The sequence below is a fragment of the Schistocerca nitens genome, chromosome 11, assembly GCF_023898315.1.
Source record: "Schistocerca nitens isolate TAMUIC-IGC-003100 chromosome 11, iqSchNite1.1, whole genome shotgun sequence".
Classification (NCBI taxonomy): domain Eukaryota; kingdom Metazoa; phylum Arthropoda; class Insecta; order Orthoptera; family Acrididae; genus Schistocerca; species Schistocerca nitens.
The window spans coordinates 108,331,239-108,358,130 of NC_064624.1; the positions used below are offsets into that span (position 1 = coordinate 108,331,239).

The window sequence follows — 26,892 nt, forward strand, 5'->3', positions numbered from 1 at the left end:
AAAAAAGTCACGGATCCTTCACCGAGACAATGCCCCAGCTCACAGTGCGTTGTCAGTGAAGACGTTTTTGGCAAAACACAACATTCCCATCTTAGATCATCCACCCTCATTCATATAGACTGCCAGAATGCTATATTTTTGATAGAAGTGAAAATGTCCCGATGATTAACGAAATTGTAAATGATGCAATAGAAGCAGCTTCCAAAATAAGAGCTGGAATTCCAGTTCCATGGGAAACACTCGCTTTAACCACAATGTCTTTCTTCGATACTACTACATTCTGGCAAAGTCGATTTAAAATTAAAATGTTTTTTTATGAAATTACTTATAAGCAATTCGTATTTACCATTTGTGAAAATTGCTTATATAAATTATCAGATTCCTGGCAAAATCCGCTACTACAACCACTTCTAATTGATATGAAAATTAATATGGTTACCAAGCCACCATATTTTTCAAATGGTGTAATTTGTCCTCCATAAATTAAGCAATATAGCCATTGGTGCATGTTCTGTGCCAATAGTCCTTTATTCAGAAGTGTACGTTGTGGTGGCTCATTAAGCCAAGTACGAGGGTTGCCCAGTAAATAATGCCCCATATTTTTTTTCTCCGAAATAAAAAATATTAGAAATATGAAACTTTAGGTGCGAGTTATTTGAAGTTTCCCGCGTGTGTACGCAAAGTTTCAATTTCCTCCGACAGAGAGCGGTGGTGTAGGAATGTTCTAAAATGGCGTCTGCAAGTGACATCCGTCAGAAACAACGTGCAGTGATTGAATTTCTCGTAGCAGAGGAAGAAACCGTGGGCAATATCCATAAACGCTTGTGCAACGTCTACGGAACATCTGCAGTCGATAGGAGTACTGTTGGTCGCTGGGCACAGAGGGTGAAAGCATCAGAGGGCGGTGCTGCGGAGCTCCGAGATTTGCCGCGCTCGGGAAGGCCTCCCACGGCTGTCACGCCTGACATGTTGCAGCGGGCTGATGTTCTCATTCGACGGGATCGACGCATTATGACTCGACAATTGGCACTGGAGTTGTCAGTAAGCAAAGGAAGTGTGGATGTGATTATCAATCAGCTTGGATACTCAAAAGTGTGTGCAAGATGGGTTCCTCGGTGTCTTACTGTCGATCACAAATCCCAAAGAAAAGACATTTCTTTCGATTTGTTGCGACGCTTTCACGTTGACGGGGAGGCCTTTTTGTCACGGATTGTGACAGGTGATGAAACTTGGGTGCATCATTTTGAGCCCGAAACAAAAAGACAATCGATGGAATGGCGTCATGCTTATTCTCCACAGAAGAAAAAATTCAAAACAGGTCCTTCAGCCGGAAAAGTCATGATGACTGTGTTTTGGGATTGCGAGGGCGTAATTCTCATTGATGTGATGCCAAAAGGCAGTACCATTAATTCAGAGGCTTATGTCAAAACATTAGACAAACTTAAGCAGCGCTTCCGGCGCCTTGGGCGTCATGTTAACCCACAGGATGTTTTGATTCAGCATGATAACGCTCGTCCTCACACAAGTTTGAGGACTTGTGAACACATCGCGAAACTGGGTTGGATAGTGTTACCCCATCCACCCTACAGCCCCGATTTGGCTCCTTCAGACTTTCACTTGTTTGGGCCAATGAAGAATTTCATTCGTGGAAGACGTTTTGCCGATGACGAAGAAGTGATTCACGAAGTGACAACCTGGCTCCGTAGGCAGAGTAAAGATTTTTACTGGCAGGGAATACACGCTCTTGTGTCTCGCTGGAAAAAGGCCGTCGAACTTGAAGGAGATTATGTGGAAAAATAAAGCAAGTAGACAAAACATCAGTCTTTCACATATGTAAATTTGATTGTTGTGGAATAAATACTTCTGGAGAAAAAAAATATGGGGCATTATTTACTGGGCAACCCTCGTATTTGATTCCGAAGACGACGATGATGATTTACCTGGTTTATTACTTGCAGAGCTCTAATGGACACGCTGACGGAGATCTTTCAGTCCATCTTCACGCTGGTTCAAGCTCACCTGACGAATCCAACGCTGAAAATCTTCATTTGGATAGCTACGAGATTACCCTGCCAGTTGGGAGCAACCGATGGACCCTTAGGGACATACATATTCACCATTTTGAATTGTTTGACGAACTTCGAAGATTCCTGTTCACAATTATCGTTTGGTTGCCAGAACTTTTGCGAATATCTGAAATCTCAGAACGATGGTATTACACTGATGTCATTGTCATCAGAGGACCGGACGAGGTTGATGAATGTAGTAGACGAATTGCTTCTATCGCATCAGTCTACCCTGGAGAAATTATCCTATGGAAACATGATGACCACATCCACCGCGTCCACGATTGCACGTATTCCTCTAGACGATGTAGATGCCGATTGACCTCGACTGGTTCAATATACTCATATATTTCTTCCTGCAAAAAAGGCCAAGTCGGGGACAAGTTTGGATTAGAGGAACCCATAAGAGAGTGCCTGGTGAGTTTGAAATTGTACAATGGGTCAGTTTCATCGAGGGATCCCTCTCAGTATTGGAAAGGGAAAACCCTCGAATTAATGATCGGTTGCAACAAGAACTCACCAGAGATGGCTCACGTAAATGGCCTCATACAAAGCGCAAGCCAATCTCTGACTACCCAAGGTGCAACCCTGAAACGACGGCAAAAAAGGTACTTTCCATATTAATGTCATACAATTGCATACCGCCAGAAAATTTAGTGAATGTAATACCATCTGCTCATCCATATTTTATTAATTTGATTGACCCTAAATTCAAACGATTTTTCGATATGGGTTTAGAACTGTATAAAAAAACCATAAATGAATTGGATTTACAGGGGTATAGAAAATTTATTGTGTTCTGGTTCTGAAGATAATATTTTTTATTCTCATTCAACAAATGTTTGGGAGTATTATTATACTCTTCAAGATTCTCTTTCTTGGCTAAATAAAATTTTATTATTTCAATGTGAAGATGATACTGACGTGGTTACGAAATTTTTAACAAATCTTGTATCTTGGATTAATAAGAAAGGATTGTATCAATGGCAAGAAAGTGAAGGTAAAAATATACAGGGTGTTTCAAAAATGACCGGTATATTTGAAACGGCAATAAAAACTAAACGAGCAGTGATAGAAATACACCATTTGTTGCAATATGCTTGGGACAACAGTACATTTTCAGGCGCACAAACTTTCGAAATTACAGTAGTTACAATTTTCAACAACAGATGGCGCTGCAAGTGATGTGAAAGATATAGAAGACAACGCAGTCTGTGGGTGCGCCATTCTGTACGTCGTCTTTCTGCTGTAAGCGTGTGCTGTTCACAACGTGCAAGTGTGCTGTAGACAACAGGTTTATTCCTTAGAACAGAGGATTTTTCTGGTGTTGGAATTCCACCGCCTAGAACACAGTGTTGTTGTAACAAGACGAAGTTTTCAATGGAGGTTTAATGTAACCAAAGGACCGAAAAGCGATACAATAAAGGATCTGTTTGAAAAATTTCAACGGACTGGGAATGTGACGGATGAACGTGCTGGAAAGGTAGGGTGACCGCGTACGGCAACCACAGAGGGCAACGCGCAGCTAGTGCAGCAGGTGATCCAACAGCGGCCTCGGGTTTCCGTTCGCTGTGTTGCAGCTGCGGTCCAAATGACGCCAACGTCCACGTATCGTGTCATGCGCCAGAGTTTACACCTCTATCCATACAAAATTCAAACGCGGCAACCCCTCAGCGCCGCTACCATTGCTGCACGAGAGACATTCGCTAACGATATAGTGCACAGGATTGATGACGGCGATATGCATGTGGGCAGCATTTGGTTTACTGACGAAGCTTATTTTTACCTGGACGGCTTCGTCAATAAACAGAACTGGCGCATATGGGGAACCGAAAAGCCCCATGTTGCAGTCCCATCGTCCCTGCATCCTCAAAAAGTACTGGTCTGGGCCGCCATTTCTTCCAAAGGAATCATTGGCCCATTTTTCAGATCCGAAACGATTACTGCATCACGCTATCTGGACATTCTTCATGAATTTGTGGCGGTACAAACTGCCTTAGACGACACTGCGAACACCTCGTGGTTTATGCAAGATGGTGCCCGGCCACATCGCACGGCCGACGTCTTTAATTTCCTGAATGAATATTTCAATGATCGTGTGATTGCTTTGGCCTATCCGAAACATACAGGAGGCGGCGTGGATTGGCCTCCCTATTCGCCAGACGTGAACCCCTGTGACTTCTTTCTGTGGGGACACTTGAAAGACCAGGTGTACCGCCACAATCCAGAAACAATTGAACAGCTGAAGCAGTACATCTCATCTGCATGTGAAGCCATTCCGCCAGACACGTTGTCAAAGGTTTCGGGTAATTTCATTCAGAGACTACGCCATATTATTGCTACGCATGGTGGATATGTGGAAAATATCGTACTATAGTGTTTCCCAGACCGCAGCGCCATCTGTTGTTGACAATTGTAACTACTGTAATTTCGAAAGTTTGTCTGCCTGAAAATGTACTGTTGTCCCAAGCATATTGCAACAAACGATGTATTTCTATCGCTGCTCGTTTAGTTTTTATTACCGTTTCAAATATACCGGTCATTTTTGAAACACCCTGTATATGTACCAAATAAAAAGTTAAACACATTATGTATTGTTGGTCCACCAAATAGTGGCAAAAATTGGTTTTTTGATTGTATAATTTCACTTGGTTTAAATGTTGGCCATATTGGATGTTGTAATAATGAAACAAATCAGTTTGCATTGCAAGATGCTGTTAATAGACGTGTCATTGTTGGTAATGAAATTTCTTTAGAGGAGGGTGCAATTGAGGATTTCAAAAAAGTGTGTGAAGGAATTGCATGTAACATTAGAGTGAAGTACAAAGGAGACGCTATATTAAGACGTACTCCGTTACTGTTAATTTCAAATTCACAACCAGTTATTTGTTCTCACCCAGTTCTCACTAGTTTTACTTGGCACTGCCCATGCTAAAAATGCTAGACGAGAAGTTGGCATAACTTGGCTGCAGTGGAATTTTGATGCTGAGGAATATTGCTTAGCAGATGGGGATTTTCATGTGAATGAAGGTAAGCACATTCATACTTATATTAAAGTTAAGCAGCCACTGTACATTAACTTGTTGTATGCCAGGTTTATTCGTTCTCATGGTAATGATGCAGTATTTGATCTACAGAGTGTGCGAAATGTTGCAAACTGGTTACATACCTAAAGAGGACGGCTATGCTTTAACAAATGTTTCTCATGGTCACCTAAATTTTTATTACCAGTTGCACAGGTTTGCGAAAGGACGTCTGTGATTGATTATACGGATCCTTTCGTTTGTAGGTTCTCTCATAAACTTCAATATATAGAACAATTTATAAAATCGTACAAAGATCCAATGGTCTTGATGAGGACATTTACTAAGTTTGATTATCCATACATTGGCTGGGCTGGCCGTGTAGTAGAGTGGTATAATGCGATCTACTGGAATTTGCAGGTGAGAAAACGACGTCGTTTTTGTATGGCTCAGGTCTGCAGTGAGTTGTTCCATTTAGTTTGTGCAAACGTATCGTACTCCTGTTACATCTGTTTACGTTTGCGTACATTTCTCCTAACTCCAGGTGAGTACTGTGACGCGCCTTTTATTCCACAAGGGACACGGCATATATGATTTTCTGCTACGATTTACCATATGGAATAATCTGAGAGACCATAAACTGTACACTGAACAATTTCCAGCACACAGGGCGCCACTTGTTAAACTGTTCAGCCAATTGTTAGAGTAACTCAGGGAAACAAGTTTTTTGGCATACGGCAAAGCAGACAGTGGGGAGCCTCGTTCCGGATGCAAGCCTAAAATCGAGGAGCGTGTTCTAGATGCAGTGAATAACAATCTCGGAACCATTGTGCGATGAATAGTAGCAACTGAAAGTGTTAGTTATTGTCTGGTCTGGGTGGTACTCTGTGAACAGTTGTATTCGTACCATGTTTCATGTGTCCAGACCCTCAGGGCACAAGAAAGTGCAGTTCTGCCCATGGTTGTTGCGGCAGTGTGGTGCAGATCCACAATTGCCTCCGCAAGATTTTGTTTACTGATGAGGCAGGGTTTACACGAGATGGCATCTTAAATTTCCATAACCAGCATGTGTGGGGCGATGAAGATACCCGAGCTGTTCAAGAAAAGAGACATCGGGGTCGATTCTCGATCGACGTACGGGTAGGTGTTCTTAGCGATAAATTACTGGGGGCCGTACGTGCTACCACAGAGATTAACTGGGGCTCATTACCACCACTCTATGAAGTATGTACACCTATCTTTCTGCAGGATGTGCCACGTAAGGACACACTACAGGTGTGGTTCAAGCACTATGGTGCACCACCACATTTTTTCTGCACCGTGTGTCAGCACCAGATGAGAACATTTGAAAACCGGTGGGTTGGCTGTGGAAGTCCCACATCTCAGCCTGTTCATTCCCTGGACCTAAATCCATTAGACTTCCGGTTACGGGGACACAAAGCAGTTGGTCTACACCACTCCTGAGAGCAGACACTACACAATCGTGTCTTCTGTGCATCTCAGCACATTCAGAACTAACCAGGGCGATTTCAAAGGGTGAATTAGTCCTTACACCAAAGGGCAGAGGCATGCATTGAGATGAATAGACACGTTCTGCACCTCCCCTGAACAAGTGGTCATATGTCAGAATGGATGCTTTGTAGGACCCACAGTTATAAGGAATTTTTTTTGACGCATACAATCATTGGATAGTTTTTCTTTCTTTTTTTACTACATAGTGTGTTCTTCAGCAGATGCCCACATTTGAAGTAAAGTGTGGGAATTTCACAGTTTTGTGCAGGAGCCTGTCTGGAGTTTAGGTGGCTTATAGTGCGGCAGTGGACAAACTTCAAATTTTGCCAACAGTAAGCGAATGTGGGAGCGACTAGCTACCTGTTGGAGAGTGGGGCGGAAATGTCAGAAAACATCTCTTTCCAGAATGGCAGCACAGGTGCGGCTGCTGCTGCACTGGGCAGTATCGAGTTGCTACTCCGTTGGAAGCAGGAGTAGACAGGGGGGCCAGGAATAACGAGGGGTGGACACCTCCAGACCTCAGTGTGTCGATGAATGACTGGCACTCGATAGAGCGCACAAAGATATTAAGGAAATGAACTGTATCACATAAAGTCTGTACCCCTTTACAGATTCCAAAATTCTTACACTATGCTCGACCTTCTTACTATTACCTAAGTAACACTCTTGAGATTAGAAGGAATCTTCCCTCTCGCCTTCACCGGATATCGACAGTTTGGTACTACATCACGTCATCTGAATCCTGAACGTGTAACAAAGTGGTGCACAAAATGTGTCACTATTTGCTTCACACATAATTTACAAGCTGCAGTAGATATCCTGTTGAGCATTTCAACAACAGTAATAGTACAGATCGGAGAAAAATATGAGTTACAAAATGATGCATAATTCACAATACAGTTACTAGGAGACTAGTGTTCACAACACGGCCGACAATGGACAACTGACATTGTGGCAGTGATCGGCACTTGTGTTAGTGCTTCACAAAAAGAGAATCCCCATAGTGGCTGAGGTGGTTTCGACAACAGCTTAACACGTGGTGTCGCGAACATTAAAAATCTGCAATGGACAGTATATTCATTGGTATTAGTAGTTAACTTGAAACCAGTAAGCCAGATGGGAAAACATCTTGGGCAAGAGGCTGTTAACAGTAGTGTAAACGCCGGAAGCGGCTATCTGATATTTGCTCCACTAATACAGAGTGGACTATGAGATGATATGCCGCTGCTAAGATGTCCACCCACATTACCAAGAATTTCTCTGCTGTCGTCTGCCCCAATCACAATGGTACCATTTACATTCAGCCTACAGACCATCTGGGCTCCTCTGTAACATTCATCCTGCGTGGCTTGCGGCTTACAGCTCTTGTAACATTACCCTTTTTCCAATGCTGATATGAAGCATGCCCTTAGACTATCCATCCATTCTTGCCCAGGCCCTTGTATGGAAACTTGACTGTACCATCTAGTTACGGACTTGTTCAGTGATGATACAACTGAAGCAACACTGCTTCCCTCTTCTTTTTTCCTGGTGTGATGGTTAAGCAAAGGTGTTTTGCACCCAACAACACAAACATACATTCACACACTAATAGCCCTGAATGTCTGACACTGCCCTCCCACACTAACACTTCCTCCTGTGAGGCCATGCGACTTTCATGGTCCCGGGCAACGAGATGCCCCAACTCTGAACCAGCTAGTTCACGTAGTTCTTGACTGATTTTACAGTACGGCCCACAAGCAGCCTGAGAAGTTTTCCGAAATTTCACCAGCCATCTTTGTATAGTATTAGTAATTCCCCGAACTCTTGAGCAAATTTGCTACATGGTGGTTACGTCACCACTGACACACTTGTGCCAAACACACTTTCCATTTATCTTTTTCTTTAACTCCTCAAGCGTGTGCAACGGCATATGCTATTAATATCTCTATGTAAGGGTGCACAAGTCGTCCTGCACGGTCCAACAGTGTTCTGCGGTGGAGTTCTCAACTTTACCACTAACAACAATGATACCCTGCAGAAAGGTAACGACTGGCTAACTGTGGCCCTCGGCCGTGGACCAAAAGTCGACAAAGTTCCAGGACTAGAAAGTTTTAATAGCTGGGATGTCATCGCTTATCGGACATTCCACATCGCAGAGGTCTATAATAAAGACATGGGTAAATCACATAACCCGCCGTCAATGCCGTTCGTTCTGAGGACTAGGAGTCATCACCTCCCCTTAAATAAAAGGGAAATTATTTGAAAACTGATCACTTTTTCGCTTCAAGATTAGTGTTTTTCTGTAGATGTCAATGTTTGCAGTAAATTGGAATAATTCCACTATTTTGTGCAGGAGCCTGTCTGGAGAGGAGAAAGGCAGGAAGCTGATCCTGACTGCTAAGAAGGGGGCACTGGAAGAGCTGCGGACTCTGCTGATGGCAAAACAGGGCCCAGAGTCGGGCAGAAACTGATCTGGACGCTGCCTACGGTGAGGGCAGAAATTGGGGCAGTTGCGAGTCTGACAGAGCAGCGCAGATGTGGACGCCAGGGACAGCTGTCAGAACACGCTCCTGTAACGAGCTACAGCTGTGATGTGCCTGCCGGCTGCATCCTCCGCTGGTGATTCGAGAGTAGAGGATGCCGTGGTCACGGCCACCTGCCGGCAACGTTCTCTGTGACCCCTATATCGGGAGTCATAAAAGGAGTATGCTGTGGTAGTGGCGTGATTGTCGTTCATCACGTCGGCTGACCCCAACGCCAGGGATCGAGATGGGAGGACGTGTGGCTTTGACGCACCTGTCGGCGATGTCCTCTGCGAACCCCACATCGGGAGTCTGGATGGGAGGATGCTGCGGGTGCGGTGCAACTGTTCTTGGCGACGTCCACCGACCCCCAATGCCGTAGCCTCAAAGCGTCTGTCGGTGACGTCCTACGACTCCCACATCGGGAGTCGTGACATGATGTCGCGGATGCGGTGCAACTTTTGTTGGCGAAATCTGCCGACCCCCACAACGGGGATCAGGAGTGGAGGATGTCGTGTGCCTGCCGGCGACATCCTCTGTGACCCCCACATCGTGGATGGAAAATCAGGATGCAGCAGTTGCTGTCCTCTGACATTCCTCACACCGGGAGATCAGAAAGGAGGACACTGGCAGTGATGCGCCTGCTGTTGGCATCCTCTGCTGACCCCGATACCGGGATTCGGGATGGGATAATGCTGCTCCAACACTATCCTCGACTAATTTCTTGTGTTTATCGTGTTTGCTTACCTGCATTTGAGGCCAAAATTTACAATATAAAATGTATCTGTCATAGACCACACAGATACACTGAATAACTAATGTTGTACCAAACTGGCATGTACTTAACCTTGTTAAGACAGTAACTATTTCCTTAGAACGTTTCTCTGGTACCAAACTCTAAGGAGTCATAAATTTTGGAATTGTCTCCCATTTCTTATGTCCTCACACTGGCAATGTGATGACAACTTGCTAGGGGGTAATACGTCACTTGCACACGAGTGACCCTAAAGGATGGCAGCACATGTGCAACTAATGTAGAAAAGCACAGAACTCAAATAAAAGTAAAACTTTACATGTGCGACATTCGCAGTAAGAAATTCGAGTGAAACACTGTAGAAACATCGTGGAACTGCAAGGCTGGCCAAATGTGTCTGCATTAGCAATTTTTAATTGCACATCTGAGAACTGCTGACCACATGAGTTGGGGGGCGGAGGGTGAGAGACCGCCCTGTACTAGGCAGCAAAGGAGGGACACGAGGGGAGGTAGTCAGGTTGAAGAACATTTCTGCCAGTGAACTTCTCGAAGGACCCTGTATGTTTCGTGGTTGCAGACTCAATTTCAGTATTGATGTGAACGATACATTTACCCATGGCAATGGATGGCTTACAGTAGCCATTGTAAGAGGTGGATCTGGAGTTCCTGCAGTCGGTGGCCTGGAGAGTTTCGTCGATCGTGATGTCATTGCCTTCCGCACCTACCACATTGGAGAAATTGCTAATAAAGACTTCGGAAAATCTGTATATACCTCACCTTCCTCATTATCCCTCTATACTAGAAGTAGACGTAAGATTAATGTTAATGAATCTGTATATATGTGGATTAAAGGTAAAGGATGTTGTGAATATGTAAAGTTTGTGGGAGATTGTGTTGTATATTTTTATAAATAAAGTGATTGCTAGCGTAGCCCTAATATCTGTAGCGTAGCTGAGAACCTGTAAGCGTACATCTAGAACCTGTCGGCCATAGAGTATGTAACAGCATGTTCCATGTTAAAGTTCTTATCAGTTTGACCTTTGACCCCATCGCGCGAGGCTGGCTTACGCAATCGTGGCAGCGCGCCAGCCGCAGACTCTCCCATTTCTTATGTCCTCACACTGGCAATGTGATGACAACTTGCTAGGGGGTAATACGTCACTTGCACACGAGTGACCCTAAAGGATGGCAGCACATGTGCAACTAATGTAGAAAAGCACAGAACTCAAATAAAAGTAAAACTTTACATGTGCGACATTCGCAGTAAGAAATTCGAGTGAAACACTGTAGAAACATCGTGGAACTGCAAGGCTGGCCAAATGATCTGCATTAGCAATTTTTAATTGCACATCTGAGAACTGCTGACCACATGAGTTGGGGGGCGGAGGGTGAGAGACCGCCCTGTACTAGGCAGCAAAGGAGGGACACGAGGGGAGGTAGTCAGGTGGCAGTGTGAGTTACGGATGCTAACGGCAAGCTCTGTAATGGGCAGGGTGCTTGCTTCCAAACACAGTAGCATGAGCTTTGGATGTTGGGGTGAGGCCACTGATGTACCCTGACTGTTTTCCGGTGGTACCTGCCCCCTGCAGCACCAGAGTGCGAGCGAAAGCCGCACCGCGGATGACACATCTGTCTCGCCCGTACATGGAGCAGTTACTAGCTGCACTGGCATCTCAGAGGTGATTATGACCACTACAACGCTCAGTGAAAGTCTGGCATTCCTGAAGGGGTTAAGGAGAGCCGGAAGTGGTCAAATCCAAAAAATTACGATTTTTTTCTTTGCTACCGAAAATTAATTGGAACATTCCTCTTTAATGTAAACTTTGAATTATTGTTCTACTCGCCCCAGAAGTGGAGTTATTACCATTTTCCCCCACGCCTGCAGAGGAAATGGGCGCCCGCTGAATGCATCTTAACACCCTCTCGTGACTTCCTGGCAAACTGCTTGGGATTTTCTTGGCCCGTTACGCATACAGCGCCTTATTTTACGCATACAGCGAGTGTGCAAGGGTTGGCTACATTGTTTTCTGTGACAAATGAAGCGCTAAGAGCGCGGAACATCGTCTGTTTGCTGTTTACCGTTTCGAATTAGTTCAGTGTTGCGCCTGTTGGTAGTATTATACTTCTTGTGTAAAGCGTTGTTCTGGTTACTATACCACGTTTTAGTAACCGTGTATATAAGAAGAGGAAGAACGTAGGGAAAAGAAAATTAACACTAATACCAAGTTGCGATACTATAATTACTGAAACAGTGCGTTCTTCTGCTAAGCAACACATGGCCGGCCATAGTCCTGTGACATCTTCTAGCAAGAAGCTGACTGGTGGAAGTGACAGATTTCGTGAATATGTTAGTGACAGTGATGATATTAACGAAGTACTGAATATTGGATTATTGTGTTCTGTGCAAAATGTGTTCAAGTGTAGGAGTGGGACTAGAGATAACAAAGCACTTTGGTTTAGCTTGTGAGATGAAGATAATCTGTGCATGTTGCAAGTATCAAGTGACTTTCTACAATTCACATGCCAGTCCCTTTGGTGAAAATGGACGATCTAGAGTGTTTGATGTGAATGTTCGACTTGTGTATGGTCTTCGATCCATTGGAAAAGGGTCTGCTGCTGGTAAACTGTTTTGTGGTATTATGAACTTGCCATCGCCTCCAAGCAAATTTGGGTACTACTGTGAACTGGTAGGATCCTCTGTTGAAGATGTGGCTTTGAAAACCATGAAGGAAGCAGTGGAGGAATCTAGAAATGAACGGTGGTTCTAGGGATTTGGTAGTGGCATTAGATGGTTCCTGGCAAAAGAGGGGTCATAAATCCCTGAATGGGGTTGTAACTGCTACTTGTGGTGATAGTGCAAAAGTGATAGATGTTGCAATATTATAAAAACATTGTAGGTGCAAAAATAAAATCAAAGGAGAGCACAGTGGAACCTGTGAGGCAAATTTTAGTGGATCAAGTGGAGCAATGGAAGTGGATGGAGTGAAACAAATTTTTGAACCTTCAGTTCCCAGATACAACGTTAGGTACAAATACTACCTTGGGGATGGTGACTCCAAAGGTTTCAAGACTATAGAGGAACTGAAACCATATGGAAATGAATTTGTAGTTGAAAAGTTGGAATGCATTGGGCATGTGCAAAAGCGTATGGGTGCGTGGCTTCGAAGGCTCAAACAAACTTTGGGTTCAAGTAAGCTGTGATGGAAAGACAATAGAAGGGAGAAGCAGGCTTACTGATGAGGTGATTGAACGTCTACAGAGATACTATGGGTATGCTATAAGGCAAAATACTAGTAATGTTAATGACATGCGAAAAGCAGTGTGGGCATTGTTCCTTCATACTGCCTCTTCCAATGAATACCCTCAACACACCCTGTGCCCAAAAGATTCCTGGTGCAAATATAATGCAAAAAAGGACAATGATCACAAACATGGTTTGCCAGCAGCTGTGATAAATGCAATAAAACCAATTTTTCATGACTTAGCACAGCCAGAATTGTTACACAAATGTCTACACGGAAAGACGCAGAATCCTAATGAGAGCGTAAACAATTTGATTTGGAAAGTGATTCCTAAACGGGTGTTTGTAAGCATAAAAGCACTGCACTTTGGCATTTATGATGCAATAGCAACCTACAACCAAGGGAACAGTGTGAAGTTCTGAAGGCATTAGGATTTACAGCTGGGGTGAACACTGTACGAGCACTAAGAAATATTGACAGAGAAAGGATAAGAGGAGTAGAAAGAGGAGAAAGGCATATGAAGTATGAAGAAGAAGACCCTGATAATCCATCCTATAGTGCAGGAATGTATTGAGAAACTTTGATAGCCATTTCCCGTAAATTAGAATTTTTCGAATATAAGGAACATTTTCTAAAAATCCACTCACGCTAGAGAGATGAAATTTTTATACAGCACTTCTATTGGTCAAACTTACATTGTAACACAGCCATTTGACAATATGTTCAGTAGTTTCATTTCAGTTTAATTATAAAGCAATTATTTGTAAAAAAATTTGGGTCATTAATAAAAAAAATAATCGGAAGGATACTAGAAAAGATACTCCAAAATCCCTCTGTCATAACTGCAATACTAAACCACTCTATATGTAAAAAAAAATTTCAAATTTTTCTATTTGGTAGTTTATTCATAAATGTTCCTAGAACTTAGTGATTTTAACATGGGCAGCATAGGCACCTCCGGCCCCCCTTAAGCATCTGAAGTTGTTTTGTCATTACTCGAAGGGTATTTTGAGAAGAGATATATAGTTTTTACTGACCAACTCTACTCAAGTCCTCACCTGTTAGATTTTCTTGTATCGAAAAGCACTGACTATTGGAACAGTTATGGTAAACAGAAAAGAAATTCCAGCAGCTGAGGGAGGGAAAACTCGAGAAGGGTCAAGTGAAGACCTCTTACAGAGGAAAGTTGATGGCGATGCGATGGCAAGATAAAAATGATGTGTACACACTATCCAATATCTATAGTAACAAGCTGAAAAACTGAGAAAAGGCGAACAGTAAAAACAAAGCCTGAAGTTATACAAGAAATACAATTACAGAATGGACGGCATTGATTTGGCTGACCAGTACATGACAAATTATACTGCAACAAGAAACCGCCTGCGAAAATATTATATGAAGCTGTTTCACCATTTCATGGATGTGACAGCTCTCAATTCCTACCTTTTGTTGGAAAATTGGGATGACTATTTTCGAATTAGTCTAATCAAAAGTTTACTAGAGAATTAAAGTGCACATGTTGTTTCGTCCTCTCAGCACAGTAAAGTTGGACACCCCTTCCAACTTTCAGCCCCAACACGTTTGGTAGGCTGGCACTTTCCTAAACATGTTACAGCTACTGAAAACATGAAGGCACCGACACGAAAATGCCGAGTGTGTTACAACAAACTGAATGACAATGGGAAAAAAAAATAAGAAAAGAAACGTGTATGTATTGCAAAGAGTGTGATATTGGATTGTGTGCAATACCACGGTTTGACCTATACCATACAAAGATAATTTCTAATAAATATACAAGAAACTGTGTTTCCTTTAGCTCTACCACTGAACCCCTTCCTCAGAATATAAAAATTAATAATAAATAATTTTAATTTCAGCAACAGTGTTATTTTCCATGAAGACCTTCGAATTGTTAGCTATTCAGTTACATAATCACTTGCCCTCACAACAATCTGTTACGACTCTAGCCTAACAACAAGTATAAATTAACAGTAGTAAGAACAATTGAGCTCTTAAAGTAACGAAGCAGCATGTTCCAGAACGGAAGCGCTGTGGGTGTATTTGATGATAGCGTTTACCCAAGTGCCGTCACAGCGGCACAAGAGTCAAATAAGCTTATGTGACGATAACAGGGAACCAAATAGCTGTCACGCGTCTCATGATGATGGAAACGTGCCAGTACCCGAATAACTGGGCGTTTTGCTGCACTCAGGGACCAGTGCAGTGGTCACACTGTCAGTAGGTAAATTGCAGTTGGTAGCCAACAGGGCCGCATTGGCTGACAGGAGCCTCACGTTCGAGGCCACGTGACTGAAACGCCGGAAGCCACCGGTGGCGAGACCATCGTCCCGGACGTCAAAACCTCGGTACTGGAATTTCTGCCAGCTTAAACGTTACTTCTATACACTCCGGGCTCCACAGCTGCTGAGCAGGGATCCTCGCATTTGCTGGTCGCCGCCGACAAGTATGGCGTGTCTGGCCTGAATAACAGGTGGCCTCAGAGAAAGTGGCATTCTGGATGGCCTTTGATAATTCCCAGATACTCCTGTTCTGTTCCCGTCAACAGTGTACGGGGTGAGGCAGAGGAAACGCATGTTCTTTGAACCGCTAGTACGCGGCGACGAGAGGGAGTATTAACTTTTAATGAATGTTGGCAGACTGCCCGTACAATGTAATGAGCATAGAGCATTGTGTGTTCATTGTCGAGGAGTATTTAAAAACAATGATGCCATAGTCACAGTGCAACAGCATTAGAAATACTGGATCTGTGATAAAAAAGAAACCACCTGGTCTTGCCCATTCAGTTCGTACTCCGGAAAATGTAGACCAAGTGAGAACAGCAGTTCTTGCTGGAGAAACAGTTATCTTCAAACAAGACGGAGACCACTTCCATCTCATCCGTGACTGCGTCTACTCCTCGCGACGTTGCAAATGCAGAATCCGCACTGATGCATTTATTGCCTCCAGAATTAAAAAGAGAATCAGAAGAACCAGGGCCATCGCAGCAATGTCAGACATCGACTGGATCAATATTCTGTTAGAGGCTCCTATAAAAGACTACCTGGTCAGCTTGAAATTATACAACAGTAAGATTTCATCACAAGATCCGTCGATGTACTGGAAGGGGAAGACATTGGACCTAATAATCAGTGCAGAGCAGAATTCACCGGCGATGGTTGGCCGTAAATGGCCTCATACAAAGTGCCAACCTTACTACGGGAAAAGGGTGCAACCCTGCAATGATCGCGAAAAAGGTTTTATCCTTACTAATGTCATACAACTGTATTCTGCCTGAGAATATAACTAATGTAATTGTGGCGGCACATCCATATTTTATGAATTTAATTGATCCGAAATTCAAAAGATTTTGTGATATGGGATTGGAACTATATCAAAAGACTGAATGGTCTAGATTTAAGAGGATTAGAAAACCTATTTAGGATCTGGTTCTGAGGACAATGTGTTTTATGCTTATAGTAACAATGTATGGGACTATTATTACACTCTTCAAGATTCATTAAGTTGGTTAAACAAACTATTATTGTATCAATGTAATGATGATACTGACAAAACTACAGAATTCCTCACAAATGAATACAGACTCATTTATAGATATTTTACGCCTATTACGTGTATACAAAGTGAATGGTGAAGGTGACATATAAGCGGATTTACCAAAGTCTTTATTTGCATGTTCAGTCACGTGATAAGTACGGTATGCTATAATGTCTCTATCTACAAAACTTTCAAGGCCAGGTACATTAGCAACACCTGTACCTCCACGTACAGTAGCTACAGTTAGCCAACCATTACCATGCACAAAGAGGTACTGTATATAAAACAATTGAGAACATTGAATTCTCAACATCTGCTGCAGACAAGAAGAAGAATACTGTGAAGACTGTTGCTGCTACTGCACTTCTTGATGGACCTTCTGTTTTCTGTGGCTGTAGACTTAATTTTAGCATTGATATTAATGATACCTTTACACATGGTAATGGTTGGTTGACTGTAGCTATTGTACGTGGAGGTACATGTGTTCCTAACGTTCCTGGCCTTGAAAGTTTTGTTGACAGAGACATTATTGCATACCGCACCTACCATATTGGTGAAATTGCAAATAAAGACTTTGGTAAATCTGTATATATGTCACCTTCTCCTTTGTCGTTGTATACTCGTAATAGGAGAAAAGTATCTGTAAATGAGTCTGTATTCATTTGGGTTAAAGGCAAAGGTGTGTGAGAATATGTGAAGTTTGTCGGTGATTGTACTTTGTATTTTCATAAATAAATTGATCTGTAGCGTAGCTGAGAACCGGACAAGGGTACATCTAGAATCTGTCAGCATAGAGTATGTAACAGCATGTTACGTCATCACACTGTGCGCTAAGTCCCCCGCTGGCGCGCTGCCAAGATGGCGTCAGACGGCCTTATCGCGCAGAGGTCAAAGGTCAACTGGCCAGTGTGATGACGTACCATGCTGTTACATAGTCTATGCCGACAGATTCTAGATGTACCCTTGTCCGGTTCTCAGCTATGCTACAGATCAATTTATTTATGAAAATACAAAGTACAATCACCGACAAACTTCACATATTCACACACACCTTTGCCTTTAACCCAAATGAATACAGACTCATTTACAGATACTTTTCTCCTATTACGAGTATACAACGACAAAGGAGAAGGTGACATATATACAGATTTACCAAAGTCTTTATTTGCAATTTCACCAATATGGTAGGTGCGGTATGCAATAATGTCTCTGTCAACAAAACTTTGAAGGCCAGGTACGTTAGGAACACCTGTACCTCCACGTACAATAGCTACTGTTAACCAACCATTACCATGTGTAAAGGTATCATTTAATATCAATGCTAAAATTAAGTATATAGCCACAGAAAACGGAAGGTCCATCAAGAAGTGCAGTAACAGCAACAGTCTTCACAGTATTCTTCTTCTTGTCTGCAGCAGATGTTGAGAATTCAATGTTCTCAATTGTTTTATATACAGTACTTCTTGTTGTACGACGAAATCTCCTTCTAGGCATCTTGGCAGCATTCAATGCAGTTGCCTGTGCAGCAGCAGCAGCTCGCTTATATTACAATTTGAGACACGAGGCAGTATTTAATTTGAATAACATACAGACACACGTAGAGTCACGTGGTCAAGGTTCAAACAATACTTGGAGTTGGAGATTTTACGTTGACTGTGGTAATAAAGTCTATCAGACATAATGTTCAAAGTAAAAAAGCCAGTCATGGGCACGCTACGCTTGAAAGACATCACTAATGAGGTGATAAACAGGCGTGCGCTGGCCTCTGACCCGCCGCCTGATAAGCGGTCAGCAGCTTGCGCGCCGCCGTTACGTTCATTTGGGTTTCCTCACAATTTATGTTTGGCGAAATGATAATTATGTACCTTCCAAAAAGTTAAATACACAGTGTGTAATAGGGCCTCCACATAGTGGTAAACACTGGTTTTTCGACTGTTAAATATAGTTAGCTTTAAATGGGGGCCACATTGGTCGTTGCAACAATAAAACAGGCTATACCTTCACAAACTTTCTTAAAATCTTCTAATGCACCCTCTTCCAATGAAATTTCGTTCCCAACTATTATTCTTCTGTTTACAGCATCTTGAAGAGCAAACTTATTCAGCAGGAAAGGCAGCTGGGCGTAAGATCCGGGGCGGAAGCATTGCGACAGTATTTGTCAATGATGATAGTGAAAAAATGTGGCTTGAGCCATACTGAATACCGAGGTTCAGGAAACTGTAGCCCTAGATCTGGGTGTTCTGCCAGACACCGGGGACGGCGCCATAGTGACTCTGGTGGTGGGGGGCACACAGATGGCAGCGTATAAGGCTGTACTGATATGCAAAGATACCATGTTCAATCTTAGTGTGCCGTTAACACCAACAAAAACATTCCTGTCATTATCAAAAATTTCAAAAGCACGTGCAGTGCATTTGGAGTACCCAGCCTGTCAGAGCTTGGTGAGATGATTAAATATGAAACTGAGAAGTGTTGCAGAGATCAGTTCACAGGCCTTGACACACACAAGTAGGCAGCTGCATCATCAGCATGTGCAAGTTGGGACATACATGTCAGCACCGGATATAAACAATTTGGTCTGAGGAGCTGCTCTTCACTTCAGTCCAATTATCATCACTGATGGCTAAAATGTGACCATGAAGTGTCAGACTCATTGTGATAATAGTGGTGGGATAAATAAGCATCCGCGTTTATGCAGCCGAGATTCTGAGTACATCGTCACCGCTCTTTGCCGATCAAATTGTATATGCACGAGGCGTGTTTTTTAAAGTAAGTACCGTTTTGCCACAACGCGGCTGCAGCGCTGCGGTCGGCGTTCTGTGCATGCGCACTGGGTACCTACATCTGTTATCTACTCACTGACGCCATTACAGTCTGATTCTTCCTTGTTTACATTGTGTACCGAGTGTTTAAAACGCCTCCGATAATCTTGAGTCCCACCGATTGTGAAGTATGGGCTGTTATTTCTTAGTGCTAAAGGCCTAAAAGCGATCAATATTCATTGTGAGATCTGTGCAGTTTACGGAGAAAACATTATGAGTGACGGAATGGTAAGAAAGTGGGTGAGAGCATTTAAAGATGGCCGCGCAAGTGTGCACGATGAACAATGGAGTGGGTGTCCTTTCAGTCGTTCATGAAAGTTTGGTGCAGTAAGTGGACAATAAAGTGAGAGAAAACAGACGCTTTACGATTTCCTTCTTGCGGGATTACTTTCCCAATGTTTCCTGTAGTTTTTCGTATGGCATTGTGACCGAGTGCTTGAATTACCGAAAATTGTGTGCTCGTCTTGACAGATGTGCACAAAACAAAACATTTAAATAGTGCTTTGACTTTACTCGAGCAGTACCATGACGACGGTGATGATTCCTTTAGCCAAACTGTTACAGGCGATGAAACTGGTTGGCCTACATCACACCAGAATCAAAGCAACAGTCCATGGAATGGTGGCATTCAGATTCACCCAGAAAAGAAGTTTAAGCAAGCAATTTCTGCCCGGAAAATCATGTGCACAGTTTTTTTGGGACAGAAAAGGAGTACTGCTTGTGGAATTTCTTGTGCCCAGTGAGTACCATCTGTTCCTGCTCTTGAAGGAACACCTGGGCGGTCAGCGTCTTGAAGAAGCTGACGAAGTCAAAACAGTGGTGATGCAGTGGTTAACAAGTCAGGCGGCAGACTTCTATGAGGAGGGTATTCAAAAACTGGTACAACGCTATGACAAGTGCCTCAATACTGACGTAAATTATGTAGAAAGGTAGATTAAGGTACAGGCTTTCATGTAAAAATAAAATTATTGAGATATCTTCGCACGCCTTTTTTTTAATTTCAAAATGGTACTTACTTAAAAACCACACCTCGTATATAATGTACGTGTATTATGCACACCATCCTGATGTCGGATGAAGCTCATTTCGAGTTATGTGGTTCAGTGAATAAACAGAATGTGTGTTATTGGAGTGATGTTAGCCTGCACGAACTGCACATCAAGCCCTTGCACAGTTCTTGTGTCACAGTGTGGTGTGGAATTGCTTCCTTTGGGATTATTGGCCCTTACCTCTTTGACGATGACAGCAGTGTGGCTGTAACTGTCATTTGGAACAATTATGTTTTAAACAAGACAGAGCTACCCTGCACACAGCTGGAATTTGCATGGATTTCTCGCGAAAGCCATTTCCCGGCAGAGTAATTTCCCGTTTTGGTGACATTTTCTGGCCGCCTTGCTCACCTGACCTTTCAAGCACGTGACTTTTCCTTTGGGGCAACCTGAAGCAAGAAGTGTTCAGAACATGTTGTGCCACCATTCCAGAGTTAAAGGATCGCATCAGAACTGCCGCCGGCAATTTCCCAGGGAATACGTTACTCCGAGTTATGAAAAGCTTCCAATGCTGCCTAGATGAATGTGTTGTGCGGAGGGGACATCATTTGACAAGAGTCATATTCAAAAACTAATTAATGGACAATGACTAACACATCAGTAAATGGCAAACCTTCGACTATTGACATAGGAGATAGAGGGTGTTTCAAATGACCGGTATATTTGAAACGGCAATAAAAACTAAACGAGCAGCGATAGAAATACACCGTTTGTTGCAATATGCTTGGGACAACAGTACATTTTCAGGCGGACAAACTTTTGAAATTACAGTAGTTACAATTTTCAACAACAGATGGCGCTGCAAGTGATGTGAAAGATATAGAAGACAACGCAGTCTGTGGGTGCGCCATTCTGTACGTCGTCTTTCTGCTGTAAGCGTGTGCTGTTCACAACGTGCAAGTGTGCTGTAGACAACATGGTTTATTCCTTAGAACAGAGGATTTTTCTGGTGTTGGAATTCCACCGCCTAGAACACAGTGTTGTTGCAACAAGACGAAGTTTTCAACGGAGGTTTAATGTAACCAAAGGACCGAAAAGCGATACAATAAAGGATCTGTTTGAAAAATTTCAACGGACTGGGAACGTGACGGATGAACGTGCTGGAAAGGTAGGGCAACCACGTACGGCAGCCACAGAGGGCAACGCGCAGCTAGTGCAGCAGGTGATCCAACAGCGGCCTCGGGTTTCCGTTCGCCGTGTTGCAGCTGTGGTCCAAATGACGCCAACGTCCACGTATCGTGTCATGCGCCAGAGTTTACACCTCTATCCGTACAAAATTCAAACGCGGCAACCCCTCAGCGCCACTACCATTGCTGCACAAGAGACATTCGCTAACGATATAGTGCACAGGATTGATGACGGCGATATGCATGTGGGCAGCATTTGGTTTACTGACGAAGCTTATTTTTACCTGGATGGCTTCATCAATAAACAGAACTGGCGCATATGGGGAACCGAAAAGCCCCATGTTGCAGTCCCATCGTCCCTGCATCCTCAAAAAGTACTGGTCTGGGCCGCCATTTCTTCCAAAGGAATCATTGGCCCATTTTTCAGATCCAAAACGATTACTGCATCACGCTAACTGGACATTCTTCGTGAATTTGTGGCGGTACAAACTGCCTTAGACGACACTGCAAACACCTCGTGGTTTATGCAAGATGGTGCCCGGCCACATCGCACGGCCGACGTCTTTAATTTCCTGAATGAATATTTCGATGATCGTGTGATTGCTTTGGGCTATCCGAAACATACAGGAGGTGGCGTGGATTGGCCTCCCTATTCGCCAGACATGAACCCCTGTGACTTCTTTCTGTGGGGACACTTGAAAGACCAGGTGTACTGCCAGAATTCAGAAACAATTGAACAGCTGAAGCAGTACATCTCATCTGCATGTGAAGCCATTCCGCCAGACACGTTGTCAAAGGTTTCGGGTAATTTCATTCAGAGGCTAAGACATATTATTGCTACGCATGGTGGATATGTGGAAAATATCGTACTATAGAGTTTCCCAGACCGCAGCGCCATCTGTTGTTGAAAATTGTAACTACTGTAATTTCGAAAGTTTGTCTGCCTGAAAATGTACTGTTGTCCCAAGCATATTGCAACAAACGGTGTATTTCTATCGCTGCTCGTTTAGTTTTTATTGCCGTTTCAAATATACCGGTCATTTTTGAAACACCCTGTAGTAAGTACATTACAGTTACCGCCTGATGGTGTGTTTTTAATATCCTACAATGAACGCTGCCGCACCGTTTTTCAATTTTGTCAGTTCTGTTTCTTTATTTGGCTGAAGATGTATTTATTTTAAAGAATATCTTCGTTAGGTGAAACATTCTTTGCTTTCTGGATGGCCCTTGTAAATTCCCAGATACTCCTGTTCTGTTTCTGTCAGCAATGTAATACACCTCAAATGCTAATAACATCTCTTTTAGTTGATATACGGTGGGGACAGAGGTAGTAGATCAAGGACAGGCAACATTGTACCATGAGACACAATTCTGCTTTATACACTTGCTGAAAATACTGTCACAAGACAGCACCCAAATAACTGGGCATTTTGCTGCACTCGGGGACCAGTGCAGTGGTCACACTGTCAGTAGGTAAATTGCAGTTGATAGCCCACAGGGCCGCATTGGCTGACAGGAGCCGCACGTTCGAGGCCACGTGACTGTGAAACGCCGGAAGCCATTGGTGGCGAAACCATCGTCCCGGACGTCAAAACCTCTGTACTGGAATTGCTGCCAGCTTAAACGTTATTTCTATACACTCCGGGCTCTACACCTGCTGAGCAGGGATCCTCGCATTTGCTGGTCGCTGCCGACAAGTATGGCGTGTCTGGCCTGAATAACAGGTGGCCTCAGAGAAAGTGGCATTCTGGATGGCCCTTGTAAATTCCCAGATACTCCTGTTCTGTTCCCGTCAACAGTGTACAGGGTGGATCAGAGGAAACGCACGTTCTTTGAACCGCTAGTACGCGGCAACAAGAGGGAGTATTAACTTTTAATGAATGTTGGCAGACTGCCCATACAATGTAATGAGCGTAGAGCATTGTTTGTTCATTGTCGAGGAGTACTTTAAGGGGGGACGTACATGAAAATGACCAAATTTGTGAAAAAAATTTTATTGGCTCTTCATTTACTACATGGTATTGAAATTTCAATTACCAAATATTACGTTCCAATTCCGCTTCTAAGGGGGAAAAAAATAATAATTTGTAATAGCTTGCACAGGGCGACGCCCCCCCATCTTGGTCTTCATCCTCTCGTATATCTATTTATACTGCGTTTTTTTCCAGTTTTGTGCAGTCACAATGCAGGGAACGTTTGTGTACTACATCAAGAAGGCTGTGGAATAATATCTCTGCCGCTGGTTTTATATTCTTTGATTTATAGCGTTTGTTTACGAGTGTTTGTTTGGAATACATTTTTACGAAAGTTGTAAGTAGACTTGTTATTATATTTTGCAGCATGCCGCGTTCTAGTAAGGTGTTTAAAAAGGTTAGAAAGTGTCAAGCTTCTCGATTTAGTAAAGACAACTTGAAAACCAGCCCCATAATAACAAATGGAAACGATACTTCAACCAAGAAAGCGAGTGCTTCGAGAAGGAAAATTGACAGCTGTCAATCACTTGATGATTGTGGCTCAGACACTCAAGCTACTAGTGGTTTTAGGCTTATTGATTTGAAAATACTATCTGATATTATATCATCTGCTTGTGTATGTGCTGACTGTGGTGCAAAAAGTTTGAGATTATATGACGAAGAAAACAGAATTGGAATAGTGTGTATGTTGCATCTTACTTGTGAAAGCTGTCATTCAGACACTGCTTTTAGAACTTCGGCATCAAGTAACCGGATATATGAAGCAAATATGCGTTTAATATATGGCATGAGATGTTTGGGCATAGGCAGGGAAGGTACCAGACTGTTTTGTGGGATCATGAACATGCCACAACCAAGTGCTAGGTACACCACTGGAAATAAAACACTGCTAAGTGCTCTTCAAGAGGAAGTGGAAGAAAACTTGAAGTCCTCTGCAAAGGAAGCTGTGAAGATGAATAGTGAACTAAAGACAGAAGCAGATAACACGCCAGACACCGATTTGTGTGTGTCATGTGATGGAACGTGGATGAAGCGTGGACATACATCACTGTATGGAGTATCATCTGTCATTAGTGTTGATACTGGAAAAATTCTTGACGTTCAGGTAATGAGCAAATATTGCTATAGCTGTGTACTCGGAAAGAGAGCTGGTGAAGTGGAAGAAAATAAGTGGCAGGTTGAACACAAGAAAGTGTGCTGTAGAAATTATTCTGGTTCTAGTGGTGGAATGGAACCTGCAGCTATGAAACTTATGTTCCATCGAAGTGTGGAAAAGTACGGTGTTAGATACACAAAATACCTTGGTGATGGTGACTCCAGCTCCTTCAAAACTGTTTTGGAAAGTGAACCTTATGGTCCCCATTGTGCTATAGAAAAGTTGGAATGTGTTGGACATGTGCAAAAACGAATGGGAGGCAGACTTTTAAAATTGAAACGTGAATTGAAGGGCAGGAAACTTGAGGATGGAAAACTTTTAGGTGGTCCCAACAGACTCACAGACAAAGAAATTCATTCTTTACAAGTGTACTATGGCAAGGCAATAAGGGACAACAGTGGAAATTTGAATAACATGCAGAAGGCTGTGTGGTCTATTTATTTTCATAAACTATCCACAGATGACAAACCTGTACATAATTTGTGTGACATATCGTGGTGCAAATTCAAGCAGGCTGAGCGTGATGGCATGAACTATTCACACAAGCACAGTTTACCTGTGGCTGTTTTAAGTGCTATAAAACCAACATTTAGGTGTTTAGCAGAGCCAGACCTCCTACGAAAGTGTGTGCATGGAAAGACACAAAACCCTAATGAAAGTTACAACTCACTGATTTGGAAACGTTGCCCAAAAACAACATTTGTTTCAACAATTATTGTTGAAATTGCTGCATATGATGCTTGTTTAGTTTTTAACAATGGTAATCTTGGAAGAATAAAAACTCTACAGAGGCTAGGATTTCATCCAGGAGCTTTCACCTATTCAATATTGAAGGACATCGATGACAAAAGAGTTGCTGCGGCTGATATTACAGCCAATAAAATTGAACAGCAGGTTAACCAAAGAAGACAAGCAAAGAAGAGACTGCTTGCAGATGAAGAGGAGTATGCATATGGCTTGCACTAGTTCACACAGAGACGGTAAGACCTAATACAAACACTATCAAATCATTGATTCAGTTTTCCCGTAACTTACATTTTTATAACTTTATGTACCTTTTTCTCAAAAACCACAAAAGGTAGAGAAGTGAAATTTGGTATATGACTAGTCAGTACTATAGTGAAAAATTCTGTGGAAGGAATTTTCATTTAATAAAATAGTAAGGTATTTATGGTAGAAAATATTCCTTAAATTTGATATATTATTTTTCAGGGAAATTGGGAGACCCGTAAAAACTGAACAAAAGAAGATATAAAAATTCTGCTCCACAGAGTTTTGTAATTATTTGGTATGAAAGTGTGTACAAAAATTCATTAACATTGCTCTCACAGTTTTCTCAAAAAAGGAACATTTGTAATTACATTGTTGAAAAAAAATTAATTGTTAATAATTAAAGATGTAAAAGGTCAATAAAAATGAAAATTTAGGTTCATATGCGCATAACATTTCTTAATAACTGTACCAAATTTGGATTGATTATCTTAAAAAATTAGAGTTTTATAAAATACTTTTAAAATTACTGCAGTTTCGTGTACGTCCCCCCTTAAAAACAATGATGCCGTAGTCACAGTGCAACAGTGTTAGAAATACTGGATCTGTGATAAAAAAGAAACCACCTGGTCTTGCCCATTCAGTTTGTACTCTGGAAAATGTAGACCGAGTGAGAACGGCAGTTCTTGCTAGTCCGAAACATACGGCTACACGACAGGCTGTAGCACTGATATTTTTATGGAAGATGCAGATGCTACAGTCTTCATGAGTGATGAAGCACATTTTCATGTGGATGGTTATATTAATGTTCAAAATTGTTGGAACTGGGTGCTGGAGAACCCACATGAATTACACCAAAGACCTCTTCACAGTTTAAAAGTAACAGTGTGGTGCCACATTTCAAAGATGGACCATATTTGTTTTGAAGTTACTGTGACATCAGCGCAATACGTTAAAATTTAGAACAGCTTTCTTCGTCCAGAAAGGCGTCAAGTGAACATGACAGATATATGGTTTCAGCAGGACGGTGCCACAGCTCACACAGCGAGAGCAGCCACGGTAGTGGTTTGACAAATGTTCCCACGACATATTTCAAGATATGGTGATGTTAACTGGCCC

The 26,892-nt window shown here is 42.6% G+C and overlaps 1 protein-coding gene across 1 annotated transcript; it reads left to right on the forward strand.

The window, feature by feature from the left end:
• Positions 1–23,744: 23,744 nt before the first annotated feature.
• On the forward strand, positions 23,745–26,215 carry LOC126213572 (uncharacterized). The gene is made up of 2 exons (XM_049941418.1): positions 23,745–25,763; positions 25,996–26,215. The coding sequence occupies exon 1, from the start codon at positions 23,995–23,997 to the stop codon at positions 25,747–25,749; it is 1,755 nt and encodes a 584-aa protein (XP_049797375.1). The 5' UTR covers positions 23,745–23,994; the 3' UTR covers positions 25,750–25,763; positions 25,996–26,215.
• The last annotated feature ends 677 nt before the right edge of the window (positions 26,216–26,892 follow it).